The sequence below is a fragment of the Vulpes lagopus genome, chromosome 2 (genome assembly GCF_018345385.1).
Source record: "Vulpes lagopus strain Blue_001 chromosome 2, ASM1834538v1, whole genome shotgun sequence".
NCBI lineage: Eukaryota > Metazoa > Chordata > Mammalia > Carnivora > Canidae > Vulpes > Vulpes lagopus.
In genome coordinates, this window is record NC_054825.1 from 47,282,778 (window position 1) to 47,309,447 (window position 26,670).

Consider the following 26,670-nt stretch of genomic DNA (forward strand, 5'->3'; position numbering starts at 1 on the left):
CGTAGAGAAATTCCATTAAAGAAGAATTAAACTTGTTATTGTCTTGGTCAGAAAAATGATCAATGGCTCATAATTTTCCCTTTCCTCTATTTGTTTCATTGAGTAATAACTACATACTTTCAGATTGTTCAGTGGAAGGTTTGAGAAATCAAGAAAAGCAGATGGGGCATAATTAGATAAGGATAAGGAAAAATGAGAAAGGGAAGAGAGGGTCCAGGGAGAGAGAAGCTGGATGTAGAGCTTTTGTTTTCCTGGTTTATTTTAGCATTCTTTGTTGCCTTTTCGATTACATAAGCTCTCATTTGCTGTTATGTAAGAGGAGGGATATAAATAACCTTTGGACTACATGGAACAGGGGAAATATTTCTAATTATCACCAATCCAATGAACTGTAGAACAGTTCTTAATTGTACAGCCTAATCTGCAAGGAATGTTTATGCTTCATGAGCTTTGCTTTGTGCTGTTCGCTCAGTGTTCAGCTGTGGCAGAGCTTTTCTTGGGTTCAGTAATGGGGAATGTTGACAATTGTAGAGTCCTATCAGTGCCTGTTCTTTGTTTCAATGAGATATTTAGGGCAGTTTGCCTAAACGTACATGTTGTTTAGTTTATATTTAGGATTTTTTCCCCCTCGGAGAAGACTCTATTTAGTTGCCCCTGTGATCTTTTTATTTGAAGAGCCTTGTCTTGTGGATGTGATTATGAAATCCTACTTTTGGAGGTGCCATTTTCCTTTTATGGTGGATTTTTTAGTGAAGTTCATGTCCAGGTTTGTTCAGGTTTCTAGGTCTGATGTGGGTGAGCTAGATTATAATATCTCTTATGTTAAAATAATTAATCTTATAAACATTTCAAGGCAAGTTGAACTTCAGCCGGTTATTTTAAAATAAATTCTTGGAAGTGAAAAAAGATAGTATGTCGGGATGAATTTTTTTTTTTTTTAGTCTTGATTCTAAAGTGGCCAGAAGAACCCTATGATAAATAATTGTCGTAGTTCTTGAGGAAATCTCTTTTGAAAAATGTTTAAGACAAAACTAGAGAATCCCACTTTTAGATCCTCATCTCCCCTGTACCCTCATCTCATTCTGTGATCCTTCTTACTCATTATATATCAGCTATATTGGCCTTCTTTCAGACATGCTTTCACTAGTTTGTTCCCTCCATCTGAAATGTCCGTTCTCACAATCTGGTTGCTACCTGTCATTGGAATCCCACCATCAGTATCACCTTCTCAGAACTTTTGAGTTACCAAGTCTATGCATTCTAATCATACTCCAGCATTCCATCACATCTCCTTTCCCTGTTTGCACCTGATGCTTTCTTGTTTTCCATAATTGTTAACCCTATCTTACCCCATTAGAACATCAAATTCCATTAGAAGAGTGACTGGTAATTTGTGGCTCTGATGGTTGTGATGGTTTTAGGGGTGTATACTTATCCCCAAACCCATTGAATTTATGAATTAAATATGTACAGCTTTTTACATGTCAGTCACACTTTAATAAAGTATTTAAAAAATACTTAGGCTGGTTTATTCACTGCTGTATCCCTAGTACCATGCATGACATGTAGTAGGTACTTCATAAAAGTGTAGATATGCAAATGTGGAAGCTTTCATCCTTTTCTGCTAGAAGGAGATCTAAAAGCTTATGTTTAAAATCCTAAAATACCACTTGTGTTTTTTACAACAAAGATTTGTTTTCAGACAATTAGAGAAATGGAAACAGCTTAATTATCAGAAAGCACCGGACAAGAAGTTATAATGATAGGATTCCCAAATCATTCTGCAACTAATTATAGTGGACAAAATTCCATGATCTCTTTATGCCTTGGTAGCTACATATATAACAGGAGAAACAGTGTTAACTCGTGTGATGGGGTGAGGAGGTTGTTGGGACAACACTGTTGAGGGATTTATGGACCCCATTAAGGAGTTTTGTCTTTATCCTACAAGAATAGAAAAATGGTGAAGGATCGTGAGTGGGGGGTTGGGGGCAGGGTACATGGAAGGGAATGCTGGTGGCAGTAGTATGACTAGGTTTACAGTTTGGAAAAACCATTCTGGCTACAGTGTGGAGAATACAGGGAAGGGATGAAATGAATATAGCCAGACTGTTCATCACTGTGTTCATTCTGGTGAGGGATGCTGCTACCTGAAGTCAGGTAATGTTGACAGGCATGGAGAGAAGCAGAGGGATTTGAGCAATTATGGGGAAGTAAAATCACTAGGATTTGGTGATTGAGGACCAAGGAAAGGAGGGTCATCAAGACTGATTTCTAGGGCACCTGTGTGGCTCAGTGGTCGAGCATCTGTCTTTTGCTCAGGTCGTGATCCTGGAGTTCTGGGATCAAGTCCTGAATTGGGCTCCCTGCAGGAAGCCTGCTTCTCCCTCTGCCTATGTCCCTGCCTCTCTCTGTGTGTATCTCATGAATAAATAAATAAAATCTTAAAAAAAGACTTATTTCTAGATTTTTGTCTTGTGCAACTAGATAGGATCCTAGATAGGATCGTTTGCTGTGTTACTGCAGCTTGCAATAGGATGAGATTTCAGGAGGGAGAACGTGTTTTTTGGTTTTAGGATGCTGAAGAATTGTCAAGAAGATATTTGAATACATGGGCTTGGAGCTTAGAGAAGTCTGGGTTGTGCGTGTATGTGAGTTAATCGTGTCTAGATTTTAGTTGACAATCATGAGTATGAAGTGCTTTGTAAACCATCAAGGGCTACAAGTTGAGTTGGTATTTTCCTAATTTGTTTTTTTTTAAGTTTTTTTTGTTTTATTTATTTATTTATTTATTTATTTATTTATTTATGATAGATAGAGAAAGAGAGAGAGAGAGAGAGAGAGAGAGAGAGAGAGAGAGAGAAAGGCAGAGACACAGGAGGAGGGAAAAGCAGGCTCCGTGCCGGGAGCCCGACCCGGGACTAGATCCCCGGACTCCAGGATCACGCCCTGGGCCAAAGGCAGGCGCTAAACCCCTGAGCCACCCAAGGATCCCCGGTATTTTCCTAATTTGTGGTGCTGTTTCAAACCCAGTGATTTTCTACTCATTCTTCAGTGGATGGTTTAGTTATTTTTTTCTACAAAACTTTTCTGATTTTTCTCTGTTTTGAACTACTTCTATAGCTTACACATAGTTATTGTGGATTACCACAGTGTATTGTGCTCGTATGCGTGTTTACATACATAATATCTGTCTCTTTACACGGGGACGTCAATATGAGGGTTTTATTTCTGTGAATTGCCTGAGACCAGGCCTCATGTCTGTCTCCTCCCTATGGTATACCTAACACCCAGCATGCAGCATGGCACATAGCAAATGATCATAAATATTTGAAAGTTGAGTGAAGTTTTTATATCCCTTTATACATTGCTTCTCGGCCTTTTGGCTAAGATCAAGTGTATCCCTTTATACATAGATGCTCAGTAAATTTTTATTGAGCAACCAAATTTTCCAATCTTCTGGCAGTTCTTCAGTACTTGTTTTATAAACCTTGTATAAAAGACAGAACTCTCTTGCTGCCTCTCTTTACGTTAAGGATTTTTTTCTATATAGGAATTCATGGACTCCATGTTGTAGGGAGATCAGTGAACTCTCTGAAAAGAAATGTGAGTTTTTCTGAATATGTATAATTTCTAAAGGAGGATCTATGGTTTTCATAAGATTCTTAAAGGGGGTCCATGACACAAAAATTATTAAGATTTGTTAATTAGATATTTTTGTTAATTAACTAGATATTTAGACTCCTCATGGTTTTAAGCAGTTTTCAATGAAAGTTTTACTGTTATCCTCTATATTTCTCTTTGGAATAATAAATTAAAAATTGCACTGCTGGGGATGTACCCCAAAGCTACAGATGCAATGAAACGCCAGGACACCTGCACCCCGATGTTTATAGCAGCAATGTCCACAATAGCCAAACTGTGGAAGGAGCCTCGATGTCCATCGAAAGATGAATGGATAAAGAAGATGTGGTTTATGTACACAATGGAATATTCCTCAGCCATTAGAAACGACAAATACCCACCATTTGCTTCGACGTGGATGGACCTGGAGGGTATTATGCTGAGTGAAATAAGTCAATCAGAGAAGGACAGACATTATATGGTCTCATTCATTTGTGGAATATAAAAAATAGTGAAAGGGAATAAAGGGGAAAGCAGAAAAAATGAGTGGGAAATATCAGAAAGGGAGACACAACATGAAAGACTCCTAACTCTGGGAAACGAACTAGGGGTGGTGGAAGGGGAGGTGGGCGGGGGTGGGGGTGACTGGGTGATGGGCACTGAGGTGGGCACTTGACGGGATGAGCACTGGGTGTTATTCTATATGTTGGCAAATTGAACACCAATGAAAAAATAAATTTATATAAATTTTAAAAAATTGCCTTTAGGTTAAAACTGGCCATCAGTCATTTTGGCTGTAATCTGTTGAGTCTACCTCTTAAATATAAGTATTTTCTGTGGATTTGCATATATATTAGAGTATCTTTGTTTATTTGCATCTATAAATCTCTTCTCAGGAGACCTTGTATCCTAAATATTGAGTAAATGAAGCAACTGTTGAACTCATGTAGGTTTAAAATAAATCTTGATTAAATCTTTTATAGAAAAGAGATTAGAGGTTCATATACAACATTTTTAATCATCTTTCTGCATGGTGGAATTATAAGTTCTCTATTTTAACATACAAACTGAAACGCATTATAGATTTGCTGCACTGAACATGAAATACTTTTATTAAACATTTCATAATTTTCAAAAAACTTAATAATTTGAAATTGATGTTAATATGACAGAGTCATTGTCACAACTTTTTAAGTGACTTCCTTTATGTTGATTTGGAATTTTAAGTTATCATCCCATTAGGTCTAGAAAGCGAGATAACTACTTGTGTTAGAGTGTTCTATTTATTCTCTAGAAACAGCTGTATTTTGTCATTTACTGTACATACTTTGGCTTGCTGCATTCTGAGTTTGATGAATATCTTTTTTTCCCAAAAGACTGCAATCCCTGACTTTAGAAATGTATTTGTTATAATATCCAGTAAACATTAGTGCTCCTTAAAAAATTTACTGCTGCTTTTTGAATGCTTTCATTTGATATCACAGGGCTTATCTTGTTAGCATACGCTTGTGGACTCACTAAAATATGTTGAAATGTTAATAGCTTAATTTTAATCTAGAGGAGACTGAATAGAAAGGATGTGTTGTGTTTCCTACATATTAATGACTCTGTAAAGGGCCTTGGTGGTAAGCATGTAATATAGTTTACACATTTATACAACAACCAGATTTATTGGACCATGTATCAAAAATGTGTAAAATATACAGAAGTTGAGAGAATAGTTTAGTGTAATGAATCTTGATGAACCTATAACTCAGCTTTAATAATCATTAGCCTATAGCTAATCTTGTTTTGTCTATACTCTCTTGTCTTGTTTTTTTTTTAATTCTTTTTCTTATTTGTTTTTTTAAAATTTTTTATCATGCTAACATTATTGGGAGAGATTGCATTTCTTTCATTTTAGTATTTTTATTTTTAATTGCGATAAACACATACAATTTACAATCTTAACCATTTTTAAGTGTACAGTTCAGTAGTGTCAAGTATATTCACATTGTTGTGTAATTGATCACCAGAATCTTTTCATCTTGCAAATCTGAAAAGCTATACCCATTAAACAATAACTCACCACTTCCATCTTCCTCCAGCCCCTGGTAACTACCATTTTACTTTGTTTCTATCATTTGACTACTTTAGGTACCTTGTATAAATGGAATCATAAGTCTTTTGGGGAACTGGTTTATTTCACTTAGCATAATGACCTGAAGATTTATCCATGTCATAGCATGTAATAGATTTACCTTCCATTTTATGGCTGAATAATATGCCATTGCATGTATATATCACATTTTGTTTATCTGTTTATTCATCAACGGATATTTGTGCTACTTCCCTTATCTTGGTTATTGTGAACATGGATGTACAGATCCTCTTTGAGACCCTGCTTTCAATTCTTTCATATACATACACAGAATAGGGATTGCTGAATCATATAGTAGTTCTATTTTTAATTTTTAAAATTTTCAACTTTTTGATGAAATGCCATCCCGTTTTCCATGTAGCTGCACCATTTTTTGTCCCTACCAACAGTGCACAAAGTTTTCAGTTTCTCCACATCCTTACCAACACTTACTATTTCCTGTTTTTCTTTTTTTAAGATTTTATTTATTTATTCATGAGAGACACATACACACAGTCAGAGACACAGAGGGAGAAGCAGGCTCCATGCAGGGAGCCTGATGTGGGACTTGATCCTGGAACTCCAGGATCACACCCTGGGCCGAAGGCAGGTGCCACCCAGGGATCCCCCTATTTTCTGTTTTTTTTTTTTGATAGTTATTCTAATGAATGTGAAGTGATATCTCATGATTTTGATTTGAATTTCTCTGATGATTAATCATGTTGAGCCCACCCACCTCTCCTTCTGCAACCCTTTGTTTCCCAGAGTATAGAGTGTCTTATGGAATAAATCATTGTCAAATACAATGTCACGAAGCTTCCTCCCTATAATTACTTGTAAGAGCTTTGTGGTCAGATCTTAAATTTTGGTCAGTCATCTTGAGCATTTTTTTATATGCTTGTTGGTCATCTGTGTATTATCCTTGGAGAAATGTCTATACATGTCATTTGCCCATTTTTAACTGGGTTATATGTATCTCTGTTACTGAGTTGTAGGAGTTCTTCATATATTCTTCATATTAGCCCTGTATCTAATATAATTTGCAAATATTTTCTCCCATTCCATAGGTTGCCCTTGTACTCTGTTGATTGTGTCCTTTGTTATACAGAAGTTTTTTGTTTTTGTTTTTTTAAAATTTAGCTACCATTCATTTATTCAACCATACATTATTGTCATTGTTTAATAATTCTATAACTTTGGGAATTAACAGGATCTCTTTCACAGAAGGTATATTCTTCTTTTTTATTCAAATTCAATTTGCCAACATATAGTAGAACTCCCAGTGCTTATCTCATTGTAATTTCTTGTGGAATTTTTAGGGTTTTTTTTTTTAACATATAAGTTCATACAATCTACATATAGATAATTTTACTTCTTCCTTTCTGGTTTTTATAAAATTTCCTTTTTTTTTTTTTTTCCTATTTGTTTTGGCTGTGACTTCCAATACTGTGTTGAATAAAAGTGGTGAGGATGGGCATCCCTGGTTTATTCCTCATCTTAGAGGAACTAAGAACTCTCTAAGGAACTCTTTCATCACTGTGTATGTTACAGTCAGCTATGTGCTTTTCATATATGGCCCTTATTATGTTTGGGTAGTTTCCTTCTATTTTCAGTTTGTGAAATGTTTTTATCATGAAAGATGTTTGAATCTTGTTTAATGCTTTTTTTTTTTTACATCAATTGAGATGCTCATGTGATTTTCATCCTTAATTCTGTTAATGTTTTGTATTACATTGGTCACTTTTCATATGTTGAACCATCCTTACATTCCAGGAATAAACTCCACTTAGTCATGGAGTATAATCTTTGTAATGTGCTGTTGAATTCAGTCTGCTGCGTGATTATTTTGATTCTTTATTTTTAAGATATTATTTATTTATTTGAGAGAGAAAGAGAAAGCATAAGCAGGTGGGAGGGGCAAGGGAGAGGGAGAAGCAGACTGCCCACTGAGTAGGGAGCTGGATATGGGACTCAACCCCAGGACCCTGAGACCATGACCTGAGCTGAAGGCAGATGCTCAAGCAAATGAGCCACCCAGGCTGATTCTTTTGAAGCAAAAAGCAGACATAGGCAGTAAGCTAATAAATAAACATATGATATAATGGCAGATAGTGATGGGTATTATGAAGAAAAGTAAAACAGGGCAGGAAGGTTAAGAGTGGTAGCAAGGGGTACCTACCTGGCTCAGAGCGTGTGATTCTTGATCTTGTGGATGTGAGTTCAATCTCACATTGGGTGTTAAAAAAAAAATGGTAGGAGTAGAGTAAGGCTGGGGTTGTTTAGATATGAGGTTTGAGAAGCCCCCTGAGGAAGTACCTTTTGAGAAAGTGAGAGAAGAACCTACAGGCATGGGGGACAGCAAAGGTGGGACTTAGAGCTTTTGAGAAATAGCTGGGAAGGAAGGTGTGAGAGTAGAAACAAGAGATTGTGAGTGGGTGGAGAGGCTCAGGATGTCTGCAGTAGGAGGGCATGTAAATCCCGTCTTTCTGAGCCTTTGCATGGACAGTTCCTTATATGGCTTTTATTACTCATTACAGATTTCCTCCTTTTTACTTCCTTTGCTTTTGCTGTCCTATTTCTAGAAAGAATGTGCTTGCTTTGTTAACCAAAGGACAGGGCCTGAGTTTCATCCCAGATTTCCTCTGAAGAAGGGTGAGATAGAGTGAGTGGAGTCTCAGGATCTAGCCAAGAATCCATTGTGATGTCTAATATGATTTGGGGGAAATAATTGTTTCAAAAACAATACAATATGGTGTATGAGCTTACATATTTAATAATTAGAATATGTATCTAATATTTTAAATTTAGTAGGGAGTGGATTGCTTAAGTTCATAGCAGAATTTTTAACTGGCAGCATGATCTGTAGTATAGCAGTTACCTCCTTCCTGTAAATGAAGAATGTGTTGGGAGTGTTTTGCATTGCCATGAAACAGTTTTCCCAAATTTGTCTTTTTAGGAAGTAGAAATTATTGTCATGCTATTGTGGTAATAGAAGCTAAAAAACACCCTGGAATTTGCAGATGTTTGTTATATTCCTTAATAATGTAAGGAACATTGGTACAAGTATGCGAAACATCATAAGGAATGTAGAGACATAGTCTGCTTTGTCCCCAGATGGAGTTGTATTTACAGTCTAGCCCAGTGTTTAATATGCATTTGCCTCCTTTAGCTTTTAATCTGTTTATTTTTTTAAAAATTCCTGAATCCAGATAATTTGATTTTCCACCGATAAAATATTTACTTGTCATATCGGGCAGGGTGCTAAACTTAGAAATTAAGAGTACTGAGTTAAATTTAAAATTTGTTGAAAGTATTCATCATAATGCAGTCTATTTAATATCTTGGCAGTGCCTCTGGCTCTTCTCATTTAACATGTTAGGAGACAGACTGGCAGCAGTTGTAAACTGAAACCTGGTTGTATGCAGTGAGCCTGATAGGGGTATGAAAGAAAATGGAGAAAATTTGAAAACGTTACTGTGTGTGTGTGTGTTAAAGTGTGACACATTTGCTTAAAATAGAATTTTATATTCTGTTTATCAAGACTATTATAACTTCATGATAGATCCTAAGACTGAAACTGGTTTTAAACATTGTCTCATGGAATAGCCAAATTCACCCCTCACCAGTGTTGTCCTAACGTCACGCGGTGTATAATAAGCACGTTATACAATGTGTTTGAGTCATTTGTCCCCAGTGGACCTGAAATTTATTACTCAGAGGAGAAGCATGCATTTACAGTATATTCTTAGCTGCTCCTTTCTATCACTCAGCTGTCAAGGCGTATGGAATCTAAAATAGAGCCTGACCAATGGGAGGCCGTCTAGCCACTGTTTACGGGGGGATTCGGAGGTGGACAGTTTTATTATCCTGCACCGGAGCGTCTGTGCTGCAGGGTTGAGGCAGCAGGATGTAGAGTGCTGTTCAGGTTTTCCAGCGGAGTCCCTGAAGGGGCCAGCTTCATTGAAAGCTTCTGCACAGTGAGAGGAGGAGTTACAGTACCTGACTCGGGGCTGCTCTGAATCGAGTGCTGCTCAGCCAGGAAGATACTTTTCAAGCGTTATGAAGGCGGAGAAGGATCCCGAAGACGAGGAAAATATCCTTAGAGATCCAAGCTAAGTGTAGCCCAGCATGAAGGTTGTGGAACAGGAAGATTTGTAAAGAGAGGGACGGAGTCACCGGCTAGGAGTTGTCTGAGGGCGTGCTTTGTGAGCCGCAGAGATTTGTAACTTAATGCCAAGTAGTTTGCTGCTAGCAACCAGAAACCAAATCCTGTCTATGATGAACTGTTGGTTTTCTTGTGCTCCCAAGAACAGAGTAGGTATCCCTGCTGCCCAGGGCGATGAAAGATTCTTGGTTAGGCTTTCTGAACTGTGTTCTTTGAAAATGTACTGCTGTTTTATTAATTTTAGTCTCTTTGTCCTCTGTTTCTGATGTATTCGATTAGCAGGTTGGGGCTAGTGGTAGAAAACAAAAGTTCTTGTTTCTTTTTCCGGGTTTAAAAAAAGCACATCATAGAATCTTAATAATTGAACAGTATTTCTGTTAACTGACAGTGACCTGGAGTGGAAAACAGTGCTTGGGAAAGTGGAACTGAAAAATCACATGATCATATGAGACTTGGATCACTTTTGATTATCTTCTAAAAAGCCTTGCTCTAGGACTTTACAGGTTTTTGGATGTGTGTGTGTGTGTGTGTGTGTGTGTGTGTGTGTGTGTGTGTTTTAAATAGCTCCTTTCTCCAGCAGCCAGTTTACTTGGTAATAACGTTGAGATTGTTTCAACTGCAATGTTAAACTAATCAATTTAGAGCGAGTATCTGTGTGTTAAAACACGACTTAATCCCTAAGGCATTTGAAAACACAGTCTCCTAAGCCTACATCTATTACCACTCCCCAATTTAGTCTGTAAACTATTTCGTTTTAAAGAAGCGGACTGCCTAAAATGTAGTTTAGACTTTGAGCCAGTAAATTGGGCTAGTCTCAGAGTTGACAATTGGAGCTTTTGGAGTTAGAAGGAAGTGGGCTCGTCTCCGATGTAACTAATTTGGCAACAAAAATGCTGAGCTTGGTGTGGGTACTTGAACCAGATTTGATTCCATTGAAATTCTACTTTTCAGGAGTAGATTAAGATTTTAATGATTTTACATTTTTTTCGTATTCAATTTTCATATTTATTTTCACTTTAATGAAGACACTGCTTATTTAGCTCAAAACTTGGTATTTTGTGTTGCTGTTTGAAGGCTATAGGTAATATAAAGTAATCCCACTGGTCATTTAGAGGATATGCTTCATATAAAAGATTCATTTTTGTCCTCCCTCAGAGATTTGTTATGCTATTTATGGACAGAGGAATTGCTTTGTAACTTTCAGTGAAATATAGGTACATCTTTCTTTGTTCTAGAAATAGTATTGGGCTTAGTACAGAATTTAGCAATAAGTTTATTGTATAATGTTTTAAAAGGCTAAAACCTTACTTGATTAAATAGTATGTATTTTAGTTCTGGGTTCTACATTTCCGCCTCCTAAGAAAAAATCCAAGTTATTGGCTTCAGAATGTCTTGAATATATTTTCTCCAAAGCTAAAAATAGCCTTGATACAATTAAAATGTATATCATGTGATACATCCTCCTATTTAAAAAATTGCCTTTGACCTTCCTCTTAAATATATGTACTGAGTTTTGTTAAAACAAAAAACCTTTTTTTTTATAAAAAAAAATACATGCTAAGTGTAAAAAAGAAGGAAGAAAATAAAAGTCTCCTGCAATCCTATTGTTTTAAGATTTTAAAGTAGTTAATACTTTAGAGTCTCTTCTGTTTTTTCAGTTTTTTCTATGTAGAAGTTTCTTTTTATTCTAATATATAAGCTTAATGAATTGTTTCCTCTGTTGAGACAGAGTATGTGTAAATGTGTGAATGTATGTATCTAATTTGTCTCCATAAATATATTTCCAACAGTACTTTTTAAACAAGCTGTGTGTGTTTGTGTGTGTGTGTGTGTATGCATGGGGAGGGGAGTGTCTTAAATTGTGTACAGAATTCCACTGCATCTAAGGTCTCAGGAGATGGGTAATCAGAGCCAAATCGGAAAGCAGGAATTAGAGACTAGGAGCAGCACATTGATTTTGGAAGTAATGAGAAGTATTGGTTGGGTTTGCCACTCAGGTCTTTTAATGTCCCTGGAGCCTTGACTTGTCTCATCTGTTAAATGGGGATGATAATTTTAGTTGGGATCATTTGAGTAACTCAACTTGGCACAGTGTAGGTGTTCAACAGCTATTAATTTTTCTTTGCTCTGAAGGCAAAGAAAACAGAGAACATGAGAAACATGCTTTTTCTCAAAAGTAGAACTTAAAATATTTCTTGAATGTCATGTGTTTTGGAGAGGCTCTTCTCATGAAGTTAGCACAGCAGGGAGAAGGAAATGTGGAATGCAATGGAGATTGAGTGATATATTATGCAGTATTGCTTTCCTTTCTCTTTTCCTTCCTTCTTGACAAAGTCTTACTAATATAGTAGAGTAGGCCACATTTACTTTTTTTTTTTTCCTTTTCATAGCATGCAGCAGATTGGAACAAATATGATGACCGATTGATGAAAGCCGCGGAGAGGGGAGATGTAGAAAAAGTTTCCTCAATCCTTGCTAAAAAGGGCATCAATCCAGGCAAACTAGATGTGGAAGGCAGATCTGCGTAAGTATTGCTGATAATTCCCTCAAGAGAATTTGGGTAGACCCTTGAGACACAAGTGAAATTCGTGTATTGTGGCTGTCAGCTTATCAATTTATCAAAGCCCACACTATAAAATCTTTCAGACATTGCTTTCAAACATTATGGACAAATAACTGTTCCCAATTTGAAAGATATCCAAGCTAGAGAGAATACTAAAATACTATCAAGTGATCCAGTTGTTTAGGCCCCATGGCAAACAGTAGCCTGGGTTCTTTGGTGCATTTTTGTTTATCGGCTTTTTGATGTTTCTTACCGTCATTGATCCTTTCAGGGGCCCTCTAAAAGCAGTAGGAAAAAGTATACAGAGGTTAAATAACTTGGTCTAATCTCATGAAAAGTCACAGAGCTGGGATGTGAACCCAAGTTTTCTGTCTTGAAAGAGTTCTCTGTTAATTACACTGACTTTTCTCAGCTCCTAATCCATTTTTGTATTTGGGCAATCATTTTAAATAAGAATGTTCAGAACAGAAAGGAAAGAAGAATGCCTAGTGTGGCTTAGGGAGGCATAGGTAGTGATCCCACCCTTTGTTTTTTTGTCTCACCAAGGACTGCTGGCTTGTTTCCATGCTAGCTTTCCTCCCACCCCTCCCCATCTTCTTCACTTCCTTCTTGTTAAGGATGGGTTAAAGGGTAGGTGTATGTTCTGTTACTGCCCACTATAATTATAGCAGTGAAAACCTTATCTGGGAAACCTTCCAAAGTTAGAGGTGAAAAGTCTCATTTCCTAAAATTCCTCTCAGTCTTGCATGAGTTTATTTAGAATATTATAATTGGAAACCAGATACTAAATATAGAAATGAATATTAGGAAGTGAATAGTTAATGTTTGCTCTAGAGCACTACCTTAGATGCTTAAATAGCTAAGTATAGGAAAAATAGCAAAGCGTGGCGTGAAAACCAAGTAGTTTTTAATACCAATAAAGTTTGAAAAGTTCCATTTTTTTTAAAAGATTTTATTTGAGAGAAGAGGGAAAGAGCACAAGCTGGAGGGATGAGCAGAGGGAGAAACAGACACCCCACTGAGCCGGGAGCCCCTCATGGGGCTTGATCCTGGGACTTCAGGATCATGACCTGAGCCAAAGGCAGACATGTAACTCACTGAGCCCTCAGGTGCCCTGAAAAGTTCCAGGTTTTTAATACTATTTCAGTTTTATCAAGTAGGCAATTTGATACCTACAGAAACATTGCTCATTTTGAGTCCTCCTAGTTTTGCTAAATTTTAAGCTATTTATAGGGCTCACACTATAATCAGTGAAAATTTAATATCCTCACGTGACTTTGTTTTTCATGTTTCTTTTTTCCCAAATGCCAAGGTGTTAGAAGATGAAGGAAATCTTTGGGATGAAAATCTTCAGTGAAACCTTATTTCTTCACTTCTGCTCATCCGTGCTTTGAATGTTCTGAATGAATGGTTGCTTGAGTTTCTGTTCATAGTTTTTCAGTGTGAGGTTCAGTTTTAAGTAAAACTATTTGTATTAATGGCCAGAGTTAGAAACATCTGGTGTAATTTGATGAACTAGCCTGTTCAGTTTGGTGGGATGTATGAGTAGTGTTAGTCTCTGAGGTTTTCACTGTAGGAAATAGAATTCTTTTAGGATTCATGGGATAAAATATTTCCCTTTTGCTATTCACACACAAACTCAAACTCTGTTCTTCCTTAATCAGAGCATTTCATATTTAGTCAAGTATAGGACATGTTACAAATACACTTTATTAGCAGTAATTATAAAACTAATTTTATTTTGAATGACTTTTTAATTTTGAAATTTAAGACAGAAGTAGCATGTGCTTCTTGATCTTGATCCAGCTTCAAAAATGAAATATTTAAAGCCTAGCTAAAGTTACTACAAGGATTTGTTTTCTGCGTGTTCACCTCTCTCCAAGGAAAAGCCCATGGCCAAAGCAAAATGGGGCAGATCCACCAGCAATCTCTGCTGCCACTTGGAAAGCCAGATGCCAATTCCTGTCTCCTTGTCAGAATGATGTTTGGCCTCCCAGCTGTTTTCTCTGGGATCAACACATGTTCCTTGGCAAAAAATGGCTTCAAATACCAAGCTCACCTTTCTGGGTCTTTGCCCTTCCCTGCATCCTGGCCTAGTTATTTTTCACAGTCTTGTTAGCTCACTGATGCCTTCCAACATATGTTTATAGTTTATTCAGCTTTTCTAGTTGTCGTCAGAGGTCATCCACATTACCTGGATTTCTTACTATGGAAGCACAAACACACATCTTATTTAAAAAAAAAAAAAAAAACAACTTGAAGTTGAAAACGAGTATTTCTATAAAGTAAGTTTTCAAATTTCCTTTACGATGCTTTGCAAACACTTTAGTGATCGATATGTCTTCCTTCCGAAGTCCACTATTTATAGCACATCTGCATTAATAATGCATTGTAGATTTGTTCGGTTTCTGCCCTTCAGTACATCATCAGCATAATGTTGATTATCTTGAAGAAATAAGGCTTCCAAATATTTTGAGCTCAGAAAGGGAAACAAGTAAACAAAAAATGTTCCCTCTGAGATTGTTGGGAGACTAAAAACCTTTGCTTGAAGGAAATTACCATTTCTCCAAAGGTTCTTTTTTTAAAAATTTTATTTATTCATGAGAGACAGAGACAGAGAGAGAGATGCAGAGACACAGGCAGAGGGAGAAGCAGGCTCCATGCAGGGAGCCCAATGTGGGACTCGATCCTGGGACTCCAGGAACACGCCCTGGACTGAAGGTGGCACGAAACCGCTGAGCCACCCAGGCTGCTCTCTCCAAAGGTTCTAACGGTGCATTGCATAGTACAATTCTCTATTTTGGTGTTGGAGAGGTTGATACCCTTAGCTTTAGAGCAATTTAATTCCACTGTAAGGAGAACTTTCTTGATTCCTGTGCACACACTATTCCTTTTATCAGAAGCATCTCTGTTTCTTGAATTCAAATTGTACGCAAACTTCCTTTATTTTGCTTAAGTAGTACTTGGTCTCTGGTTTGTATTCGTATCTATTGTAATAGAGACACATGGCCAAGTGTCTCTACAAGACACTTGGTGTAAGTGTTGTAATATCTAGAAATGGATTTACAACCTACCTCTAGATTTTGTTTCTAAGCATTCAGTTACTCAAATATTTAAGGGCCCATCATGTGTCTGGTATGTAAGTTAGTCTAAGAATATAATAGGGAAAAAAAAAAAAGAATATAATAGGGAGCAAAACAGACAAAAATCCCTGCTTGCGCTGAGCTTATAGTTGAGTGGGAGGAGAGTGGTAGACTATAAAGAAAATAAATCTTGAATTTACATTTCATATTAGAAAATATGTAGTTCTGTATAGAATAATAAAGACAAGGATTGGAGAAGCAGGAGTACTAAGATCTCAGGGAATGAGGAAACGTAAAAATTTTCTAAAGGGTGGTCAGGGAAGACCCCTCCTGAGAGTGTGATACAGAGTTTGTATCCAGGCCCCTTGCTGAGCACTCGTGCAGCCTTTATCTCCTGGCATCTTCACAGTGGTTATTGTACTTGGTTAGGGTTCAGTTTTATTTTGACCTGAAGTCAGCATCCTTTGTCAGCAAACCTTACTGTCTTCACATACCACTTTGGATTTGGTGGAGTATAGTCCATCAGTCCCTGTCCATTCTTACGGCACGCAGGATATTTCTGTAAATGTTTCTTGATTAATAAAGTATTAGGTGATCAAAGAAACAAAGGGATATTTTCTCTTGTATCTTGAATACCCGATGGCTTAAAATTAGTTAAGCAGGCTTTCCTTGCCTTATTAACAAGCTTGTATAGTCATGGCTGTTTGTGTAAAACTTGGCCAACTCATACAGGTCTATGAACAAAGGGAAGAATTAGGTGGTAGTTGCGGGTGCTTTGGGGGAAGAGGACACCAGGTCTTTTACAGCTTTCCAAATGTAGCTTAGTTTGTTGTTTTGAAGGCTTTTCTATGTACGGTTTAATTTGATAATTCTAAAGAGAAGGGATAAATGTTTGGATCTGTTTTTGGCCTTAGCATTCTGCCATAACTTCATTTGTTCTGGCAGTTTCAATATATTTGAAATGAAGCAAAATAATCTAATAGAAAATTTTCACTGCATTTATCAAGCCCCCAGCACCAGTACCTTCAGCACTGAATAATAATAAGCAATAGAGTTAATGGTATCATGGTGTAAATTTTCTGTTATTAAGACTATTGAGGGATCCCTGTGGGGTTCAGTGGTTTGGCGCCTGCCTTCGGCCCAGGGCGTAATCCTGGAGTCCCGGGATCGGGTCCCACATCAGGCTCCCTGCATGGAGCCTGCTTCTCCCTCTGCCTCTCTCTCTCTCTCTCTCTCTCTGTGTCTCATGAATAAATAAATAAATAAATAAAATATTTAGGAAAAAAAAAGACTATTGAATGTTGGAATATTCCATTGGTTCTAAGGTACTTCTAGACAGTATTGGCTCCTTATGTAAATCTGGGTTAAAATTAGTTTTTCAGTAATAAGGGATAGGTTTCTTTTTTCTGGTATAAAATAGTTTTAATGTAGCCTTTAAAATTGTGTGTGTGTGTGTGTGTGTGTGTTGAATAAAAGGTGACATTAGTATAACATTTAAGTTGACGTTTGGTAGCTTCTGTGGCATAACAAATATTTTCTTCTTGTTTAGCTTCCATGTTGTGGCCTCAAAGGGGAATCTTGAATGTTTGAATGCCATCCTTATACATGGAGTTGATATTACAACCAGTGACACTGCAGGTAGGTTTGCGTCAGTTACAAAACAGAAATCAGTATTAGAGGATTTTAGAATCTCAAGAGTTTGAAGAACCTCTAGAGGCCCTTTAGTTTATACTCATGTACTTTTGAGTGTGTGAATCCATGCTATCATGAGGTCATTCGATATTCAGTTGTGCATTTCTCCTGATGGGGAGCTAACTGCCTCATAACCAGAAGAGCCTTCCCAGTAATGATCATAACAAGAAGAGCTGACACAGTACATGCTACTCTGCTGAGCTGTTTACACATAGCAACTCTTTCTATCCTCACACAGTTCCAGTGAGGCTGGGAGGCACTGGGCCAGCCATTCAGTAACCGGATGAGCTGCGGTCAGAGTCTGTGTCCCTAACCATGATGCCTTACAAGGAAAACCTATTCTGTATCTGGTTAGCTATATTTATTAAAAAAAAAAATATATATATATATATATTTATATTTCTTGGAGACAGTTTTAAGTCTGTTTCTTATTGTGCCTTCTGCTTAAACTTAGTTATACCCATGTCTGTCTTTTTAAAAATCTTACAGCATAAGTTTGTCTACATGTCACAAGGTAGACCTTTAAATATTTGAATATAGCTATTGCTTTTCTTCAGTGAGTGTTCTAGTTTTTTCAGGATAACCATTCTCTGTTCTCTTGACAGCTTATTTCTCTGCAGTTCTACTTCGTTATTCAATTAAATACGGAGGTGACCTAGAACAGACACTTTCCTTAACAACTTTAATATTTTATCCTGTGATTCCATATAAAGACAAATAAATACATTATAGTTAAATCAGCACTGTGTTTATAAATGGAGGGGAGGCAGAGGAAAAGAGATCACAGTAAGGAAAATCTTGACCTAAAGATATGTCAAATTTTGAATTGAAGTGCAAACTCTATCTGCCACCTTTGAATGAATAAAAAAATGTGTTAATTACTTACAAAAGCATTCCATTCATGTGGAGGAATATTTGTTGAAATTTTACACTAACCATATGCCTCTTTAGAGCCCCTTAGACTTTATTTATTTATTGTTCTGATTCTAACTTAAGTATCTATCTTATTTTTTGTCTGTTCTTTCTGCTCTGGATATTTTGGCCTAGTGGCCAATCTGTGACTTTTGCCCTCCCTTCCTTCAGTGCAGATCAAGCTCAAATGCTTTCCCAGGCGCACCAGACATCATTTCGTATGCTGCATCCTCACATACTCCACTTAAACTCTTTGTCTTTTGTTTTTGCTGTTATTTATTCGTTTTACTATTTTTGTCCTTAGAGTTGTCCTTTCCTGGGGACAAGGACCTTGTCTTATTTGCTGTAATATTGTCTGTTATAATCCAGATGTAGATATTCAATAGCAATTTGATAAAAAAAAAATTATGTGTTTTATCTTAACTCCTCTATTTGCTAGCAGTATGAAAGTATGTTGAAAATAACCAGATTTCAAAAAAAAGAAAAAAAAAAAAAAAAAAAGAAAATAACCAGATTTCAAGTGAGTGTGGCTTTGGCTTTGAGGTGTTTGTGACTCCGGTCTTACCAGGTAGGCTTCTTGGGTGTAATTCATAGTGTTGTACTTTAGATTTGATGTTTCCTTAATTTTTTTTCTGCATTATCTCAAGTGGCTAGATCTGGATTTTGCTAAGGAAATACTCGACCTCTGACATTTTTATGCGACCCCAGTTTCTGTGGCATTGTGTTGGACACTAGGAACTGTCCCCACCGTCCTACTCCATACTCTCTCTTAATTTCCATGTAAAGGACCGTTTTCCTTGTCACTTTTCACAGTGTTAAATAGTTCTAGGAAACTTGTCCGTGAACAGTAACAAACTGAAATTTGAAATCATCACAGTTGACTTATGTGTAACTAGAGGGTGTTTAGGTATGAATGAATATGTTGTACCTGGGCCTCACTGCTGTTTCTTCTGGAACCTGATTAGTCAGGACACACAAGTGAACAGATCCAGGAAAATTTCATCCACGTACATAAAACTGAGTGAGAGCTGAAAGTTGAAGTCAGCATATTCCTTCCTCTAGGATGAACAGAACACAAAATGACTTCTTTTCTGGCAGAAGGGTCTAGATAATTTTTTAAAGAGGATTGTGAAGAAAGAGGAAAGGCAAGAGCACAAAAGATTGGAAGCTGGAATGACCTGGTGACACCCTTTTATCTTTCACCATCCAATGAGATGTATGTGTAAAGAAATACAATGAGGAGAAATAATGTTTGGAGGTAGAATGTTCTCTGTAATTTTACCTTTTTCTGTATACAGAGCTAACCTTCCAGATGATTTGTTTCCTTTAAAATGGCACATTTTAATACACATTATATTTGAACAAGCCTGATTTTCAGAGACACAGTCCTAGTGAACTTTGAATTTTAGTTGAAATTTAGTTTCTTTGACTTCAGTCTTTTAAAAAAATTTTTTTTATTGGAGTTCAGTTTGCCAACATATAGCATAATACCCAGTGCTCATCCCGCCAAGTACCCCCTCAGTGCCCGTTACCCAGTCACTCCAACCCCCTGCCCACCTCCCCTTCCACTACCCCTTTTTGTTTCCCAAAGTTAGGTGTCTCTCATGTTTTGTCACCCTCACTGATATTTTCACTCATTTTCTCTCTTTTCCCTTTATTCCCTTTCACTAATTTTTATATTCCCCAAATGAATGAAACCATATAATGTTTGTCCTTTTCTGATTGACTTATTTCACTCAGCATAATACCCTCCAGTTCCATCCATGTCGAAGCAAATGGTGGGTATTTGACGTTTCTAATGGCTGAGGAATATTCCGTTGTATACATAGACCGCATCTTCTTTATCCATTCATCTTTCGCTGGACACCGAGACTCCTTCAGTCTCTTAACTTCCTGCATTTTAGTGTTCATACTGCCTGTTCAGAAATGTTATCAGAAATCTATGTATCTTTCTCGCCCTCCTATTCCCATTCTCTTTTTCTCCTCCACTTTCTCCCCCTTCCTCCCTTCTTTCCTGTGTCAACTTTACTTACCCTGTCTCAGGCACCTCTCTAGGTATTGGAGATACAATGGTAAGACAAAAGTTCTTGCTCTTTATGGGTTTATACGTTTAATTTTTCCTTCCACCTTCATTGTTTTGATGTGTACTTTATCTCTTACTAAAATATCAACCAAAATGAAAGCATGCTTACAAAATAAGTATCCTGTCAACTAATCTTGGAAAAATTTCTATGGAAAATACACTTGTGAATAAAATAACCCTTCATGTATATCTTAAATTATATATATATATTTTTATAGGAAGAAATGCTCTTCACCTGGCTGCAAAGTATGGGCATGCATTGTGTCTACAAAAACTTCTACAGGTAGTAAAAGTGGTTAATAGTTCGGCTTTATTATTTTGACTGCAAATAATAGATGTGTTTGCAGTGTGTTTTTGGAATTCAAGATCAAAGAAAATAGTAGGTTAATTTTGACTGTTAGCTTACGTAATTTCTTTTCCATCATTTGTGAAAGAATGTGAACAATAAAAAGAAAAAACTCTGAGGGAAGTGAATCGCATAACTCAGTGTATTAAAAATAAATAACAAAGGCTTGACCTTCCTGTTGACATTAGCTGGAGACTGGAATTTTCTGCCGTCTGGTCTATGACATAAAGTGATACAGCATAGGAGCTATATATTTCTATATAAACATCAGTCACTTAGATTATGTGATATCCACAATATTAGTTAAACTTGTAGTCAGGCAGCTACAAAATTCCTAGAACAGGTGGGCTGAATAAAGTTTTCAGTTAAAGGGTCCCTTCCAGGGGCACCTGGGTGGCTTAGTGGTAGTGGTTGAGCATCTGCCTTCTGCTCAGGGCGTGATCCCAGGGTCCTGAGATGGAGTACCATAACGGGCTCCCCGCAGGGAGCCTGCTTCTCCCACTGCATATGTATCTGCCTCTCTGTGTGTGTCTCTCATGAGTAAATAAATAAAATCTTTAATAAATAAGTAAGTTAGTAAGTACAGGATCCCATCCTACATTTCCAGAAACATCGCTACCGCTAAGTTTCACAGGCGAAATTGTTCCTCCTGATTCAGTTCAAATTTTAACTCTTGGTGAGATAAAAAACCAAACAATAACAGTTCCTACATCCCAAGCTATTATAATGTACCATATGTTTTCCTGTTTGGTAAAGAACGCAAATTTACAGTATAATGTTATTATATTTGTTTCATGTCAAAATATTTAGTGGGTTGTCTGGTAGTTTAGCTTTTTTGATAAATGGGACATTTTAAGATTAAATAACAGCTGTTCATTTGAGTCTAGATGTTTAACTTTAAAATAAAACCCTCCCCGATGACCAGGTTTCTATGTTTTAACAGTACAATTGTCCCACTGAACATGCAGACCTGCAGGGAAGAACCGCACTTCATGACGCAGGTGAGTGAGGGTTTCACTTGGACATAGCACTTATTTGTTGAAACAGCTTGGCATTTAAATTAATTTCAAAGTTTTAACATGCATATATTTGTATAATTCATGGAGAAATGGAATATTGTGAAGTTTATTTGATTGTACAGCTTAAAAAGATTCATTCAGGCAACGTTTACAGGCTGGTTTGCTAGATACTAAAAGTCCAAAGATAAATAAACATGATCCTGCTTTCAAGGAGCTCCAAGCACCCTGTGACTGTGTGTGTGGCGTGGGGTGGGGGTGGAATTGGTAGGAATGAGAAAAGGGAGGATGATTTTTTACTCCTTAAAATGTACATTTGCCTAACTAACATGTCTGACTATCATTTTTTGCATCTGCAAAATGAAGTTCATACTACTGCAATAGGTGGTTATAATTAAATCATAATTAGTGCCTGGTGTGTAGTCATTTCTTAATTAATGGTGGTGGTAGTTGTTGGTTTAGGCCTCAGTGCTACATTTCATATCACTGTAATGTGCTGTATTTTAAAAAAGGATCTATATTAGTAATTTCATGGATTTTATTAATCATACTGTGTATTTAAATGTATTTGCATTATTCTTCAAGTGTCTTAGAGACAAAAGTTAGATATTAAATACCACAATCTGACCTCTGATGTGACTCTTCTAAGTCTGATATTCTGTACAGTTGACTGGAAAGCCATAGGAAAGAAAAGTAGCTACCCTCTGTTTTCACGTTTATGGAATATATCTGCAGTAGATGAAAGTGGTCTGTGTTAAAAATGCAATATACAAAAAAAAATGCAATATACTGCAAATTTCCTTCAAACTTTGGTACCTTAATTTATTTCAACTTTTTTCTTTTTATGTTTTATGTGCTTTTATGATAGTTTAGTTTTTTACACGAGGTGTTTTTTTTTCTTTTATTTTTGTATAAAGTGGTGGTATTTGCAAAGCATTCTCATATATGTTATCATTTGAGCCTCATAATGATGACCCCTGTGTGGTTTTTGGTTTTAAGGAGAGATCCCTTATCCTGTGTTCTCTGTGGGCCCTCGCTCTGCCTCCTGGGAGGTTCTTACTTGTCCATTATTCTCTAGGGTCACAGATAAATTGCGCAGCAAAGAGCACTGTAGAGGCAGCTGAAGGCTGGAAAAGTCATGAGTGTTAGCAGATTGGCCTTCTGGGACTTTGGGTCATACAGTTCCCGTAAAACCTTGGTAGGCTTTCTAGTTTATTTGTGGCCAGCCACTTCTATTTGTCCATCTCTAAAGTTATTTTCTGAACATAAAGTTTTAACCCTCCTTTATTTCTTATCCTGTTTGTAGACTGATGACCCTTTGCCTCATCTAATGGCTGCTACCTCTCAGCCATCTGAAATACTACTCTTGAATAGGATTATAATATCCTTACGATGATGTTTTTTTTTTTTTCTTACGATGATGTTCATTCTGAGACTAGATTTTTTTTTTCTTCTTATTGGGAGGTCCTTGAGAAAAGTTGTGACCAACAATAGTGTGCTATCTTGCTGTTTGACATAGAGAAACAATTGGCTTCCCAACACCTCTGAGGTCCCAAATTTCTAGACGTTCTCTATTCCCTTTTCTCTGTGTTCATAAACTGGCTGGTTCTTGCTTGACGTCCTCTGTTTCTTTTCCATACCTTACTAGAAGCAGTAAGCAGCTGCCCAATATGCACTAAAATTCTGGCTCTTTCCTATTGCTTCAGCTTGAAAGGCTCCATAGTCATATGGTACACTTAAATGATCACGGATGATAGCTCTTTCAAGTGTTTTGCCACAGCATGAAAAAAATCACAAGATTTCTAGCCTGAAATATGTTTAGTCACTCCCTAGTACCCAATCACTAAACCAGTGCCATATGATTTAGGTATTTATTGTAACAGCACCTACCTCCTGAGAGCAGTTTTGTCTCAGGAATAAGGCTAGGCTGCTATGACAAAGACACCAGAAAATAACACTGGCTTAAAAAAAACCCCACAGATTGCTTTCTTTCATGTCACAGTCCTGATGTTCAGATTCGCTTGTGCTTCTGGTCACTGTGGCCATTCAGGGACCCAGGATTTCTTCCATTTTGCCATTTTACCATCGCCTGGGGGGTTATCCTTGTCTATACAGCTGAGGCTGATGGCAGGCACTCCTGCCTTCCTGCTAGTAGGAAGGGGAAAGATCATGGAGGAATGTGTAAACCACTCTTTTTAAGCCCTAGAGTCAGAAGGTAGCACACGTCACTGCTGTCACATTCCACTGTGAGATCTAATGCATGTGGTCGTGCCTGCATGCACGGGAGTCTGGGAACTGTGGTCTCCAGGTGAGCCCCCGTATGCCCAGCACAGCTTCATTATCATGGAAGAAAGGGTGAGGGTGATCACGGTTTAGTGAACGGTTGGCACTCTCCACTATGCTATGGCACCTTTAATACTGACTTTACTGGTTCAATATATTGTAGCTCTGGAATTTATTATGCTTTACATTTTTTCATTCTTATTTTTAATTGGACCTGAAAGGTTGTTGTTAGTTTTACAATTCCCGAATTAAGGTATTCAGTTTCAGTTTATCCTTTTTGTTTTTCAAGATTGATTCTGCATTTTATATAAATGACTTGCTGGATTAAAAACAGCAGAAATGAAAATTTACTTGATTTTCTTATGTATATTTGGTTTTATTTTATTGAATTTTACACACACAAAAGAATGCTGACTTTGTCAGTATTTTTTTGTGGTTATGGATCTAGTCTCAACTCATAATAAACACTCAAGGGGAGTATTTCTGAATAATAATATAAAAACTTTTAATAAAAACTCATGGGGAGTTGAAACAATATTATTTTATGAAGTTAACAATTTTTTTTCATAATACAAATATGAACCCTAGTGTTGGTCGAGAGGAAGTAGTGTGTGGTTTTATAATATAATTTTCAGCAAAATGACCCTGTTTTGCATCATTGAAGCCAGACATCTCAATCTCTGCTTTTAAAAGGAAATATGAATTCAAGGAGTCGAACCTTATTTACTGTGATTCTTCTATAAAGACCTGAATATGATTTATTAAAAAAATTGAGCTAATTCTTTGAGGATCAAGTCTGTTATAGCCACATTTAAGAATATAAGTAGAAAATTTAAATATCTTTATTTCCATGTTTACATTGAGGGTAGCAGTATATTGTCTTCTGCAAGGGTGACAATATTCCTTGGTCCCAGTAAATTGTATACAACATTTATAAAATGATCTGGTCTTAGCCATGTACAATAATGGGGACTTATAATGCTACACTGAGAGTGGACGATGTGAAGCTTGGTAGTTTAGAAATTGGAGAGCTTATGCCTTACATGGACGTAGCAGAGCACCATGTGTCTTACCAACAGATGTTCACCATTTATCATTTTCCTTTGTTCCTCAAAGCAATGGCAGACTGTCCTTCCAGCATACAGCTGCTTTGTGACCATGGGGCCTCCGTGAATGCCAAAGATGTGGTAAGTCAGTCATGTTTGTCATTTCAACTCATGCATTCTAACTTCTATGTTTTGAGAGATTTGTTGTCTTAATGCTGTTTTATTTTCCTTGTTGCTTAGGATGGGCGGACACCGCTGGTTCTGGCTACTCAGATGTGTAGGCCAGCAATCTGTCAACTGCTGATAGATCGAGGGGCAGAGATTAATTCCAGAGACAAACAAAACAGGTAATTTTTATCACAGCTCCGCAGACACCAGCTGGATTCACAGTGACTCTGAAACTCTGCTGCTGTGACTTGTCCTTTCCATCCCCCTTTGGATATCTCTTTCCTTGGAATTAGCACCCACTTCTTTTTTTTTCTTTCTTTTTTCCCCAGAGTCTGATGAAGGAAGGAGAGGGAAATAGGGGGAGATGACAGGGTAAATGGTAAATGTGGAATCCAAGCAGTGATTGGAGCCTGTGTTCAGGTTAGAAAACCAAAGAAAGAGGAATTACATTCCAGTTATTTATTTTAAAGTTTTAAAACAATCTTTAATGAAAAAATGAAAAATGGACTTGGATAAGATATGAGGGTGAAGAATTTTAAAAAATCACACCTCTGGTCTGCTTCTTTGTTAGTGAATCTTTTGAGAATAAAGGTTCTTGGGTGTCCTGAAGCTGGGCATTTTTCCGTAGACTTTCTCGATGTAGTCTCTCTCCTTACCCTGCCTGGGCTTAGTGCTGTCTCCATCTCTGAAACCGAGTTCATTTCTGCACCCTGAAGATCCCTGTGCTTATTTTTGCTTCTGTGTTCCATGTCATTTTAGTAGACGTGCTCTAATACTTTCCATAATTCTCCCCTTCTTCTCCTCTAGGCCTAGTGTATGGTGGTGCTCTATTACAATTCTTAGGTTCATAGTTGCAATGTTTTCGACAATGGAATATCTGAAATATATCCCATCCCCTAGTTGGAGCATTTCAGTAATTTATAATAAATTTTTGGTATTTTGTAAATGATTACTAGTAAAATTGTTGGTTTCTTTTGACTTAATTTTATTCTTCTAAACATATATCCTATTTTTTGTAGTTCACTGGAAATACACGTGTAATAAAAGTCTTTAGATGTCGGATTTTATAGCTTTCCTTGTTTTTATTGTTCAGACCTCTCAAAGGAGGAAATTCTTAAGCAATTAAATCATTAATGTGATTATTAAGGAAGTGGCTTTTTGGCATTTGTTTTTGCAGATACTATAATCTGGTTCCAAGCATGACTGAGAAAATTGGGTTTAAAAAATAAAGCTTAGGATCAGAGAAGGATGATGGGGTTGATCCATGTATAATGCCTTATTTTTTTTTCTATAGATCTTCTATTTTCCTAAGCACTTTGGAATGCCCCCCCCCCACATACACACACAGACACACACACACACACACACACACACACACACAATGAGGTAGGGAAATGTATATTAAATAGGCAAGGTAGCAGATGACTTTTAAAAAAATTTAAATCTGGGATGCCTGAATGGTGCAGTCAGTTGAGCTCCAGACTCTTGGTTTTGGCTCAGGTGGTGATTTCAGGGTCATGAGATCAATCAAACCGCACGTTGGGCTCCATGGGGATCTGCTTAAGACTTT

The 26,670-nt window shown here is 37.1% G+C and overlaps 1 protein-coding gene across 4 annotated transcripts in view; it reads left to right on the top strand.

The window, feature by feature from the left end:
- Nucleotides 1-26,670, top strand: part of UACA (uveal autoantigen with coiled-coil domains and ankyrin repeats) — a 92,316-nt gene that overhangs the window by 36,613 nt on the left and 29,033 nt on the right. For 2 of the 4 annotated variants that reach the window (XM_041743395.1, XM_041743397.1), the window contains 6 exons: nucleotides 12,299-12,432; nucleotides 17,104-17,192; nucleotides 20,460-20,524; nucleotides 21,531-21,588; nucleotides 25,003-25,073; nucleotides 25,173-25,279. In XM_041743395.1, coding sequence (XP_041599329.1) covers nucleotides 12,299-12,432; nucleotides 17,104-17,192; nucleotides 20,460-20,524; nucleotides 21,531-21,588; nucleotides 25,003-25,073; nucleotides 25,173-25,279 — 524 coding nt within the window. Of the gene's footprint in view, nucleotides 1-9,515; nucleotides 10,058-12,298; nucleotides 12,433-17,103; nucleotides 17,193-20,459; nucleotides 20,525-21,530; nucleotides 21,589-25,002; nucleotides 25,074-25,172; nucleotides 25,280-26,670 lie in introns of those variants that run through there. The other 2 variants (XM_041743394.1, XM_041743396.1) reach the window with 2 other exon arrangements.